Source organism: Diorhabda carinulata, chromosome 4, assembly GCF_026250575.1.
Source record: "Diorhabda carinulata isolate Delta chromosome 4, icDioCari1.1, whole genome shotgun sequence".
Taxonomy (NCBI): Eukaryota; Metazoa; Arthropoda; class Insecta; order Coleoptera; family Chrysomelidae; genus Diorhabda; species Diorhabda carinulata.
The window spans coordinates 29,730,543-29,744,569 of record NC_079463.1 but is presented as its reverse complement, the minus strand read 5'-3'; the positions used below and the strand labels follow the sequence as shown (position 1 = coordinate 29,744,569).

The following is a 14,027-nucleotide window of genomic DNA, read 5'->3' as shown; positions in this document are numbered from 1 at the left end:
TAAACAATCTAATAGTATGACCTAATCATAATACTTTTCAAAATAAACAGAGATGTGCGTGTTCAAACAGATAGATCTCATCATTAATTCAGTTCTTAAGGATATTGGAAATTGAGGGAAGTTGGCATTTTTGGAAGAGTGGCAGTGAAGAAATCTCTTTTAAGACTTCAAAACGAAACCAAGAGGTTGTAGTGGGCTAAAGAACATAAAAATTGTACGCGTAAAGAGTGTGATCGAGTTTCATGGAGTAATTAGTCAAAGGAAGTTAGATCCATATGTAATCCGAAATGTAAAACACGGCGAAGACTCTGTGATGTTCTGGAGGAAGGGTGATTGGAGACCTTGTGAAAATTGAAGAGATTTTGAAACTATGTATGTATGAGAAAAAATAAACGAAAATGTTGTACATTCTGCAAAGTAGCTGATAGATAGAAAATTTATTTTTATTTATAACATGTTTTACGAAAATTAAGACACAGTTCATTTATTAGTATTTCGTTCGTGTTTGCTTAGTAAAATAATTGATTAGTTAATGGTAATTTCAGAAAGTTGCTTACCGATTTGATATCAAACTGAATTAGTCAATTAAGAATATCATCTGATACCGATTATGCAACTAATTGAATGGACTAAAGTATCTCCTAGCTTCTATTTAGCTCATAATTACGGGTCAGCCGACAGTAGAGTTTCATTTAGTTTATTGATAAGACGGATAAGGATTACTTTAGAACAACAAAAGGAATTAAATTACCAAAAACCAAGAAGTTTCGAATTTACTTCCATCTTTCCCAATTAAAAGTTTAATTGTTATGAATTGAAGGGATTCGGGATAAGGCCTACGTTATATTGTTTCCTAAGCTACTCTTCCTCTTTTTAATATTGTTTTAACTCGAACACCTCAGTCGATTTTCACTTTAATTTAACGGAGAAAGGCGCTTTTCAAATACTAAACTGGAACAAAGCAGAAAGGATTTGGGAAGCAATTATCTCAATTGCAATTAAAACAAATTTTGTATAAAAATGTTGATTACTGATATGCATAGGAAATTAGAGGAAATACAAAGTGGAATGGAGGAAGAAATCGCCTCAACTATATCAAGTAACAAACTCGAACTCAAATATCAACAATTATTCAATAAAAAATTGAGCAAATATAAGCATTTAATATACGATTAGTTCACGTATTATTTTTAATAGCCATTTTGGATTGCTACGACGTTTTTTGTTCATGGATTGTATTGCAATTTACGATGAAGCCTTTATATGTATGATCTTCTTTAGTTATGTTGCGAACAACCGATTTTGGCTAACCTTCTCGATATTTATCACTGACAGAAGCACGACCATGATGATAATCTGCAAACCAATTATTAATAGTCTTATATGATGGTGCTTCATTACCAAAAATTGCAAGAAGCGATTCAATGAAATGCTGTTTATAAATCATAAAAAATCATCCAACGTAAGCCTTCACATGTGATTTCAATTTTCTCACACACTATAAACAATTCACTCGGTTAATTTGTAAATTGTCACTGGCTTCGCAATAACAAACGTCAATAAAAAATAAAATAAATTGAAGGACAAGATACTCGAAATCTCAACCTATTTTTTCTAAATAATATATACAGAGGATAGTATTTGTTAGGCAACGGTCATAGGTCTGGCAACGCTGTCGAAAAAGATTAAAACGAAGCATGTTCGTGCTTCAGACAGTTGTGTCTGTGTCATGATAACACGTGCTCATCGAGTAGACGCGTTATCAGAATGAACGACCCATATAGGATTTTACGATGGACTCAGTATAGACCCAGACTTGGGCTAAGTATGTACAACTCTGGCCCTAGCTTGAAGCCGTTATTCGCGCAAAGACTTAGTGGGACTCTGGGATGATAACAATGTCCCTCGCTTGGTTTGCAAGCCTGGACCAGACCTGGTTGCTTGTAAAAATGGATTTTCAATATATTGTTGGTAAAATTATAGTTTCATGAAAAATTTATATTATTGCACACTCCTAACTAATATACATGAAATATTAGTTGAATAATTAAACATATAAAGAAATAGTACTATTTTTTATTGTCTTTTATGCACAAAAGTATTATATTCTTGAAAAATTATTACTTTTGATGTTAAATTATCTGTTATGGATAAGATATTAGAAGAAAACTATATAGCTATTTAGAGTTGTGCCAAGCCTGGCTGACTATAGGAGTTCAGCCCGGCTTGAGTGAATATGGGATGGCCGAGGTAAAGTTACATAGAGTTCAGTCAGGCTTGGCTTACCATAGAATAGCCGGGTATAAGTTACCCAAACTTCAGCCAGGCTTGGGCCATTATAGGTTTGCCAAAGCCGGGTTTCCCAGCTAGTTAAGATCCGTCGTTTAAGTCTGGGGGCTCCTACATGGGAAGTTCGCGCTTCAAGAGATTTTTTTTATTACTTCGTATCTGCGTACGAACGCGGATTTCGAAACTATGTTCACGGAGGTTCAACAACAATTTCCGAGCTAGCTGCTACAAAATCATTCAACGGTGTGAATAACGTACCAGAAATTGTTGAAAACGAGCTATGTTGTCGACGCGCCACGTTCTCGACGACCAGTATCAGTAACAGCTAATTTAAAATATGCAATCGTTCTTTGCGACGACGCATGCACTATCGAGTTTACCAGGATGATCCGCAGCTCCAGCATTTCATTTTGTGCTCCAATAAAGCAATCTTCAAGTTGAACGGTACAGTCAATCGGCATAAGTGCGTGTACTGGAACGACCAGAATCCTCTCGTCTTTATTTAAGAAGAATTAAACCTGTTTATCTGTCTCGTGGGTCTGTACTTTTTGAGAGACACGTAACAGGACAAAATTATCTGGAAATGCTGGAAAATTTACGTGGGCAAATGGACAACGATTCAACACTCGTGAACAACCGTCATTTCATGCAAGATAGAGCTTTGCGCAATACGCGTTGTGTGTGCGGGACTAGCTTACTGTTTATTTGTCGAATGACCCGCACGGTCATGTGTCCTGTTATTTCTTCCTGGGGAGCCTTTTGAAAGACCGCGTTTTTGTAAGAGGACTACGTTCCATCTCGATCTGCGAACTGCAATTGAAGAAGAATTTGAAACTCCTCGCGGAGAGCTTGACATGCTTCACCGGAACTGTCTCTCCGTTAAAAACGTTGTCATGAATGCATTGATCAAGATGGGCATCTTACAGTAAGCCTTCTTTGATATTTCTTCAGATAAATTTATTTTGAAGTTGTATTTTTCTCTTAATTTCTAATAATTCGAATTCCTGGCGAGATTACTAGGAATACTTGAGCTAGTAAAATTCACTACTTTTGTCATGTGATTCGGTATTATAAGCGCTACTTTCAACTTTACGGTAGAAACTCTTTGATACTCCATATAGTCCTTCAAGTCAGAAGATAGACTATACTATAATGTCACTGATAATCAAATTTAAAAGGTTCCGTGGGATTCCTAGCTCTATCAGTGCTTCAAATAGTTTCTCCTATATAATATAACAGTTTCTACATACTGTTTACTGGTTTTAACACTTTTCCAAATTTTATAAAAAACCATTAAACCAACAGTGCGCGTAATATTTTTGATGGTTGTAAATTAATCTGATTCTTTGGGTTGTCTTATAATGATGGAACTTTTAAAAGTTTTCTCAGGATTTCCAGCTCTATTAGAGCTTGGTATACTTTCTGCCTTGTCATTTTAAGATTGTATATCAATTCACAATAACTTCTTAAGTTACTTTGCTAGTGGTTTCATAACACTTCTAACACAATTTTACTAAGAACCCTCATTTGTATCGTAATGATAAAATTGTAAAATTATTCTTCTTGCGAACGGAATTTGAATAAATGATTTGATTGAATACTCACCCACGGATTGGCTGTGAGATGACATTCAAAGTAGACGTCGTCACCTTCCTTTATGTTATTACCATTCAATCCATGACCCAATGTTAAAGTTACTTTGGGGGGATATAAAACTCCCAGCATCCACGTGCGTGTTTGTTCACTGTAAAGAAATATGAATTCAATCAAGAGAAATATAATTTTATTTTAAATTTTAATATTGGAATTCTCAAGCGTTAAAACATTCAAAGGACGTAAAAACGAAGCGATATTGAGCTGGATTAATAATTGGAAATATTTTTTAACTTGAATATTGACCTGAAAAAATATTAAAATTTGAATTGAATCTCATAAGAAGTGGCTTTTCATTGGATTGAAAATATAGGCTGAAGTGATACCCACCAATTAATGACCCAATTATCATATTCTATTTTCTCAAATATTTATCATTAATTATAGCACTTCATCCGCTAATTTTCAATATATTTTTTTCAATTTTTTTCTACATGGGTGCACATTTTGTGCAAATTATTTCATGTGTTAGCTGCTGCATATCATAAAATATTTTTCTTTATGCGACCAAAACTCGCCAAGACATACCGGATCTCGCCCAACATCAAAGCACCCAACCACACCTCATTGATTGTGGCATTCCAAAGATACCTACCGTATAATCCCGACATAGTTTTAAACAATTTTAGACGATTACCAAGTATTCGATATCTAGAAAACGTTTTTGACCTGCGGGAATATGAAGAAATCATTTGGTGCCAAGCATCGACTGTACGGTGATGACCCATAGATTAAATTCAAGTTGATTTTTTACACTTTTGGCGAACAAATTTTAGTGTACAATTCAGAATTAACCGTTCTATATTGTTCCAATGGAACTGATGCAACATGTCCGGTAAATACGAAAAACGACAATCATTTGCTTCGAAGCGCTTCGTGCGCGAACAACTTTTGTTGGATTTGGCTTGTCTTGAAATTCTCGATTGTTGATTAGTTTCGTAGATTCATGATTCGTCGCCTGTTACGATCCTATAGACGCACCGACAGTGAATTTTTGTACCAATGGCACGAGCTTTTTTCAAATTATGCGATATCCAACGCGAACAAACCTTTTCGACAGCTAAATATTCATGCAATATTGAATGTATGCAAGTGGAACGAATGCCGAAGTATACCTTAAACTCAAGATAAACCATATGACGATCTTGCAATATCAGTTTATGTACAGCATTGATGTTGTCTGTCATAATAGCCGATTTTGGGCGACCTTCCCGAGCTCGAGTTGATTCTTCAACACCAAAAGTCGAAGCGAGTTTATCGGCAAACTGCTGTTGGTTTATTCCATGACAAAATCATTGCACGAAAATGTTTAATTTTATTTTTTGACCAAGATGATTGTTTCTATAAATAACTCAAATAGCACTCGTATGACAACCCGTTCTGAGTACGTACACGATTAAATATGTCAAACTTTATGATAATAATGTTAGATTTGACATATTCATATCAGTGTTACCAAATTTGAAAACTAAAGTAGCAAGCACCGTCTTCATATACAATTCGACATCGATCTACGCCTCACGCTGTCATAAATCGATAGCAGATGTTTTTAAAATGATTAGTAGAAGACGATAAGAGAATAGAATCTATCTATTAGTACTCGACACGATTTCTAGTAGTATGAAAATTACAAAGCACTCCATTCTACACTTTATTCGCTTTTTTGCCAAGAATATTTTCTTACATCAATAATCCCTGTGAAATATCGAATTATTTTATCGCAATAACCTGGTACATTCAATAAATTCCACATACCTAAATGGTATTCGTTGGTTCGACGCCTTGCACGTGAGAATCAGACCGTTATCAGCAGCCGTGGGCGTAAAGGCAAGTGCACTTGTCGTTGTATTCCCATCAGGACTCACGTTTACAATTCCGCCTTCTAGTGACCGTCCATCCTGCAATAACAATATTGGATTAGCGAATTACAATTGTGTAACACTGAATAATATTCATACTGAGAGAATATTTAACTTCGGGGTGTATATTGAGGTTTGTTTCCATAAGGAAAACTTACCTATCGTACAAGTATTGTTTGTCTTTCCAATAATTTAATATTTGCGGTTCAAAATTGAGGATTTCGATACTGCTAAGAGAATTTGGTTCATTTCTTCGTATGTATATACATTATATAATCTAAATATCATGAGATGCCGTTTTTTCAAGTTAAACGTCTTGTCCCACGCGTATTTATTTTTGATAATCGAATGTAAACAATTGGGAAAATTTTTACAGGAAACACAATTTTCTGGAGAAAATATAATTTGGAAGATGTTCGTTTTGGTTGAATATTGAATAATAAAATACGATAACTTAAGCCGGTATCACACGATGCGTCCAATGCTTCCAACGTTGAACGCTGGTACGATTGGACGCATCGTATGGTCCCACTGACCAACGTTAGCCACACATCAATTTTTCGAATATTGAAGGAACCCGTGGGAGAAAATTTCATCATGATGACTTATTTTTGTGAATAAATAATGGCAATGTTAGGTAATAATGTTATGACGGTCATTTTAATAATCAAAATTATTTTAGAGCAAGAATTGTTGGAAATTATAACGTGGGTTTCTTTTCCTTGATGGCAACTTGAATGGAGACAGATATTTAGAACTGCTCCAAAATAGTATCGTGCCAATTTTGACAAACTTACATGTTAATCCAGCAAAACCACAACTTTCAGTGAATATTATATAGTTTCAGCAATATGTATCACCACCCTATTACCAAATTAATGTTAGGAAGAACCTAAACTAATGTGAGGATATGTCAAAAGTATTTTATACAAAATTAAACCTCCCAAATCTGTTCAGCATGTTGCCAAGACGTTCGCGGTGATCATTTTGACTATTTCCTACATTTTCTGTTTTTTCTATATTATTAATAAACAATCAGTCTTACTCAATAGGTTTTTAGTGTATTGTAGCGAATTTGTGAAATATTTTTTCTCTTTTTTAAATAAATCTGAAAACATTGAAATTTCTGAATCAGTTGAAGGTAGGTATATACATGAAATGTGTCTAGAATTTTCTAAGAAATCTAGATCTTGAAGAAAATATATCATGAATAAAACAAAAATTAGCGCAAAAGACTTATAAGTCTATACTTTTCTTTGCTTAGGTCTCATCTTCATGCTCTCTCAGATTCTGTTTGATAATCTTCTTCTTTCTCTGACGTAGTGATTTTTTAGACGTTCCCTTATTTCTAGCATATTTTTTGCTTTTATTTCGACTTTCAGATTAAGGTGATTTTCTAATATTTCTTACTATTCCTTCCTCCAACATTTTAATCAACTGTATCTTTCTCCTACTAGTACTGCGTTATTCCCTTTTCGTCAAAAATTGGTTCCAATTCCTTCCTTTCCGATATCATTTTTATCTTTTCTTAAATCTCTTATTGGAAAAATAATCATCAGCAATGGTTTAATGGTTTATTTCAACCAATTATATTTTGACTTCAAAATTTTTATTTTTTAAGTTTTTAAGATTTATGGCGAAGCTTGTCCAAGTCTCGAATAAGTCTTCTCTCTAAATCAAAATTCCGTTTTTATTTCGAATTAACTATATCAACTGTACTAGTTTGTCTGTTTTTTGTTAAATAATTTATGTCGGTTTCTTCTAATCTCCTTGAATGAAGAATAAAAATTTTTTCCTTCACTAATTTTTATTTCTATTTTTGACTTGTCATCTGAATACTAATTATATGTTTATATTGATTATATAATATTGCAACATATATATTTGTATTCACTGTTGAAGTTGTTTTTGTTTATTATCATAATTTTTGTTTCATTTTATCACTTTCTTATTTTTAATGAGAAAGTGTAATATTTTGCGTTTGTATTGGGTCAATGTTCAAATATACAAGAAAATAATAAAATTCTGGCGAAAACTCGATGTTAGTGAAGATTTGGAGTCTTCTCTTTTCTAGAACAAATCACAACTGAGTCAGATTTTATAGATTACCTTCGTTTGGTACATATCACGTTTGGAAGATTTGTTGGAGAATAATGAAAAACAGTGTAGGTCAGCATTTTATACCTTTTGCCTTTTCTAGGAAAAACCTTCGCATATTTCAATTCATTTGAGATTTGAAATTATTCTCCTTCTTGATATTTATGAGTAAAAACAAGAATAGAGTACGCAAAAATATTAGTATACTAGTAAGTTAATTTATTAGAGTTTATGACGAACATTGTTTTCACGAGAAATATGTATAATATAAGTTGATTTATTTTAATTCAATATTTGTTTATGGATGAAAAAACATTCGAAAATGCTGGAATTACGAAGATATATGGGAAGTTTACACTGTTTAAATGCAGTATAACGGAACCACCAGAATGTATTACTTCATAACGTTACCTAGGTTTATTTTGGTCTACGAGGATGGCTACTGAAGTTTTTGGATATGGCAACACTGATATAAATATGTCAAATCCGATATTACCATCAATAAGTTTGACATTTTCAATAGTGAAAGTACTTAAAACGTGTTTTCATACGAGCACTAGTTGAGTTGTTTACAGTTATTTGAAACAATCATCTTGGTCAAAGAATGGTATGGAAACGCGAAAATTTTCTAGCTCGCTTCGACTTTTGGTAATGAAGTATAATTTTGAGAATTTGTGCAAAGAAATGCTGAAAAAATTCAATCCCGGTGCGTCTATATGATCGTGACATGCGACGAATCATTGATCTATGCGTATGAACCCGAAACTAAACAAGAATCGTCTGTATGGGTCTTAGAATACGAACCAAATCCAACAAAAGTTGTTCGCGCACGAAGCACTTCGAAGCATGGACATGCCACCATCGTTCCATTGAAGCAACGTAGAACGGTCAATTCTGAATCATTTTTTAGCGAGAAGTGTTCGAAGAAATCAGGGAAACCGATCGCAGAAGACGAATAAATCTTCACCACGACAATGCGAACTCTAACACATTAGTTCAAAGAAAAACGTTTTTGAACAGTCAAAAAATCGAACTAGTGGGTTCACCGTATAGTCCTTGTTTGGCACAATCAAAAATAAATTACTGAGTCACATTTTTCTTCACATGAAGAAGCGGTTGATGCGTTCAAATCACATGGTTTGGAGGTACCTCATTCGGTATGGAAAGAATGCTTCGACAATACAAACGCATGGAAAAAGGGAATTGATTTCAATTAATTAATCAACTTAATTAGTAATTAGAGTAATGAGATAGTATTCACCAGACTTCCTCACTCGCTATCATTTCATGAACAATATATGCTTGCCATCTCTGACAGAAAAGATATGGTCTGAAGTATCTTCCACTTCTAGACAGTAAGCACAAATTGGTAAGTCTTGAAACATTCATGTCCTGTGAGTAGCTATGTCATGTGATAATTTATACATACGTGCTGAGTCAAATTTTAATATTAAAAATTTATTTTTTTGTCTGTCCTACTGTCCCATCGTCTTTTGAAACTTTCCACGGATATCTCTTTCTATTTTACTTTAGTTACATTATCTTCACCGTATTTCAAGCTTCTTTTCCTTACCAGTAAGTCTATAAATATCACAAATTTTGTGATATATGTTTAACAAACCTAATTCGAGTTCATATTTATAGCAAGTGAAATTATGTTCTAAATAAAAATCCCTGTTTGTTTTTCCAAATAAAGAGCAAAATTAAGATGGTTTCCTAAACACTGCCGTCTTTCCTAAGCTTTCAATCAGATTTCAAGGAAAGGAGCTTGACCACCTCCTCAACAGTTTATTATGTTCTTATTGAGTCGCATCTCCGATATGCCCTTCCCTTCTGGGGTACGTGTGGTGCGACTCACTTTGAACAAATCTTCAAACTACAAAAGATTGCTGTTAGATATTTACTCGGACTAAACAGCGGGGCTCACAGCAGAGAGTTCTTTAAGAGATTAAAAATTCTCTTCTGACTCTTCCGACCTACCTACTCCACGTTCAGAATTAGTTAAAGGCTCAATATTTTACAATGCAAAAAATGCACAATCACTTGCCAATTGAAATCAAATCGATATCATCTTTTCACGCATTCCATAATAGTTTGAGGGCATATTCACTGAAAAGTACCTTTTACTCTGTAAATGATTTCAATTCTAGTTATTTTTATGTTTTTACAAGCTTTTTTCTACAAATTGTGACAGTGAAGCATTTCTCTCTCTCTCTCCATAATAGGTTCGTATTCATTAAATTTCAAAGCATGACTAATTAATTATATGCTAGTAGAAAAACATTTTTCTTCATTAAAATTATTAGAAGCCTTAGAAACAGTATAGAGCAGTACCTTATTGAACTAAAAATTGAAACAGATATTTGCATTACAATGCTAAGTTAGGATCTAATCTCTAGGTCACCATCCTCTAGTATGAAACCCTATTGAACTTAATAATATTTGTCTGTTTGCCTATTTTCAACGTTTGCCCGAACGTTATTTATTCAGTTTATAATTAATCTCACTTTCTCCACTAAGAAATAAAACAGCAACTTCACCAAGAACCAGCGCAACTCTAAGAAGCTCCGATCTGTTTGAAGGTTTCACGACAAATCTCAACGATAAGAATGTGATAAAGTAAATAGAGTAACTCAAGTTAAAAGTATGTTTTTTCCCGATTTTTACGTCCTTCGATGTTCTCTCACTATGCATGCATTTTGTTTTACTATCATGTCGAGTCATATATTTGGTAGGATCGATCTATTGGAACAAAAGAAACGAGGTTTCGTTGATGCGATTCCTCCCACGTCTATATTATTTCACGTTATCACGCATTGCGGATAGACTGATTCAATACTTTAATCCCAATAGCGATACTTCTTTAAACAAGAATCGTCTCCACTGGATTTAGACAATGGGTATCATTGTCGTTGAACGTTTTCGGAGCTTAAGGCCGAAGTGCATTGAATTTAATATATTCATTTATGTATTATGAGGAAAAAAAACTGAAACAGATCGATTTTCATTCTTAAATTGACAATTTACCTCTGAATTATAAGCACCCCCTCGGAAATTTTAAATAAGAAAGGGGATCGTGTGGCACCTTGTTGGAAACGGATTTTAGTCCTTCTTAATTTGGTGCAATCATAACTGAGAAAATAATTTTTTTGTTTACAATTAAATTAAATGTATAAAATGACTATTATCCTTTCGTTATTCTTACTTTTAAATCAGCAATATTATAATATACTTTAGATTTTGAATAACCCCATAAGAAGTGATCCAGAGGACTCAAATCGGGGAAACTAGCCGACCATTCGATCGTTCCACTTCTTGCAATCCACTTATTGGGAAAAACCTCGTTGAAACAATTTTTAACTGTAAGTGCAAAATGCGATGGAGCTTCGTCTTATTGGTATGAAATAGATCGATTTATCTCATTTGGATGATTAACATCATGAAAAAGTCTTTGTAATCTAGACACTAAGAAATTAATCAAAAAATCTAGATAAACCTCACCATTCACTATGGCCTCAAAAAAATTATGCTCAATAATTTTATTGTCAAGATACTAGCGCAAACTTTCACTTTTTCAAGATGAATCGTCGCTTCACAAAAAAATAATCAGTTTGCTTATGAACTGCAAATCTACGTTCATTCTGGCTATCATCAATTCACAGATTTCTTGCCCTCTATCAGGATTGTCTTCATTTAACTCCTGAACCAACTGAACTTTGTGAGGGTTGTTTTTTTTTATTTGCAAAACTCTCAGAATACATGATTTACTTACATCATGTCGGCGCTCGAGTTGTTTTATACGGATTTTATTCAGTCCTTAGAAGTAAATCTAACTTGGCACAAGTATGATAAGCCACCCCACAACCATCATTATGAAACTCTATACAGAGACTATTTATATTACAAGAAATCGATTTATCATATTTACTTTCAGAGATACCGGAAGTGGTCATTATCGTTGGGTTAGGTTAGGTTAGGTTAGGTTAGGTTAGGTTAGGTTAGGTTAGGTTAGGTTAGGTTAGGACAGGTTAGGTTAGGATACGTTAGGTTAGGTTAGGTTGTGCTAGAGACTTAAATAAATTTCTTCAATCAAATATTTTAATTGGAGTTAAATCTATAACTTTTACATTTGAAAATCTTTTTTGTTCTATATTCTATGGCTCTATTTTTGGTTCAGATTTACGACATTCTCACGACAATTTTGGTGCGCAGGAGACTTGCTATAATGGTGGTATTCACAAGTAGTTTTCAGATCTTCCCTTTTTCTGGAAAAATAATGAGCTTTGTAATTTAAAAGGTCACCTTGTATATTTTTTGTTTTTCGAAATCGTGAGAAATACTTATTATTTTTCATCTAATGTTGTCTATACATAAATGCCATAATTTCGGAGTTAAAATAAACATCATTATACTTGTAAAATTAAGTTGTATTTATTTTTGTTGAACTGAATATACTTTTTCTGAATTTTCTGCTTTGTTTGATTATACAGATTATACAAATTACTGAGCTAACTTTCATATATTATGAACGGTATTTTGGTTTCTCTCAACCTTGTTCTCGCATCGGTTCAACTTAGTTCATATTGGCTTGTTACGACCTTCGAGGTTAATAACCACCACACCCGAGGTAGGAGAAGTGATACGCCTATGAATTGCGGATGCTTTAGTATTTTAATACACTCATAAAAATATATTACTGCACTAAATAATCATGGTGCTTGGCAATCGACTACTGTAGCTGAGATATTAATTGATGATTTCGAAAAGTATAAAACGAAATAAATCGCAATCTTTAAATGAGTATATTTTATTGAATTCTTGTTATAAAAGATTAGTAATATGGAATTGCTTCCACAATATCCCCCATAGAATCATTGGCCGGTTTACAAACCGCAAAATGCCAGCTGCATTCTTGTAATAAATAGTTTAAAAGATAATGTGTTGGTTTCCGTTGCCAAAACTCGAATCTGGTATATACGCTAGGAATTACGGTAAACTTCTGGATTATAAACTGTCTCGTATGGATTAGGATATTGGAAAGCTGGGTGGATTTATTTGAATATGAAATTTGCAATACATTTATATGTTGAAACAATAATTCGGAAGAAGAAGACGCTGGAAATATTAAATTAGTATTTCCAGTCATCATTTCTTACTTACAATCATAAGATATTCAGCATCTTCCAAGTTACAGATGTTGTTTATTTTCACAAGCCTGTTTAAAGTTGTACGTATCTATCAATAATTTCTTTCCAATTACCAGGAGCATTAAATTGAAAAATTTTCTGTCTTGATTCTTACACAAGTTTACTGAAGAAATTCTATGCGATCTACCACTTACATACCTCTTAAAATCTTAAATGAACCATCATAGATCTGTTCAAAGTATTTTTCATTATGAAATGAGGAAAAATATAGATATTAAAATACTCCAATGTGTGGCCTTCAGTCAAGTGAGAACAGTGTATTTTTTCTATGTTTGTTGTTAAACACATTTATTCAAATTTGGATATTTCTCGGTGTAAGCCAATGTCCTGAAATGTAGACCTGAAGATGACCCCATAAAAATATGTCACCGCGCCGAGTAATAACTTCGATTTGAAGTATCATGTGATCCATTCAACATTTATCTGCAAAGTTTGTAGTCAGCTTATATCATTATAATCAATGGAATTCAACAGATAACTGAGGAATTCCACCAACTGCTCAATATTTTTGAAATCGCGAAAGCATATTTCAAAGTCTGAAGCTTTAGGTTTCAGGCTTTATCCTTGATTTTCACAAATTGTTGAAATTTTTGGAGTTTACTCCTTAAGAATCGATTTGCATATATAAGAGGCCCGGTATGAGAAAAATGTGAGGAGTAAAATCTATCGATGAATGACCTCGTTACGTTTTTGGTGCGCACCCAATGATGCGCAACTTTCTAATTTGTCAGTGTCAACATACTTATATTGTTGTCATTGTGAAGTTTTATTATCATTGTGTTCCGCTAAAGTGAACTAGTATTTTCGAATAACTATGGCAGAAAGAGGTGTAGATGATATTGCCGGAACATCTAACAAACACGTGGTTGCAAGGTACGTTATAATTCATGTATTACGCATGTGCAATTTGTATTTATTAAAT

At 33.5% G+C, this 14,027-nt stretch overlaps 1 protein-coding gene across 3 annotated transcripts in view; it reads right to left on the bottom strand.

Annotated features, from left to right (window-relative positions):
• LOC130893358 (hemicentin-2-like) overlaps positions 1-14,027 on the bottom strand; it is a 482,155-nt gene that overhangs the window by 99,979 nt on the left and 368,149 nt on the right. For all 3 annotated transcript variants that reach the window (XM_057799386.1, XM_057799387.1, XM_057799388.1), the window contains 2 exons: positions 5,698-5,840; positions 3,895-4,033 (listed from right to left, as the gene is read on the bottom strand). In XM_057799386.1, coding sequence (XP_057655369.1) covers positions 3,895-4,033; positions 5,698-5,840 — 282 coding nt within the window. The remainder of the gene's footprint in view (positions 1-3,894; positions 4,034-5,697; positions 5,841-14,027) is intronic.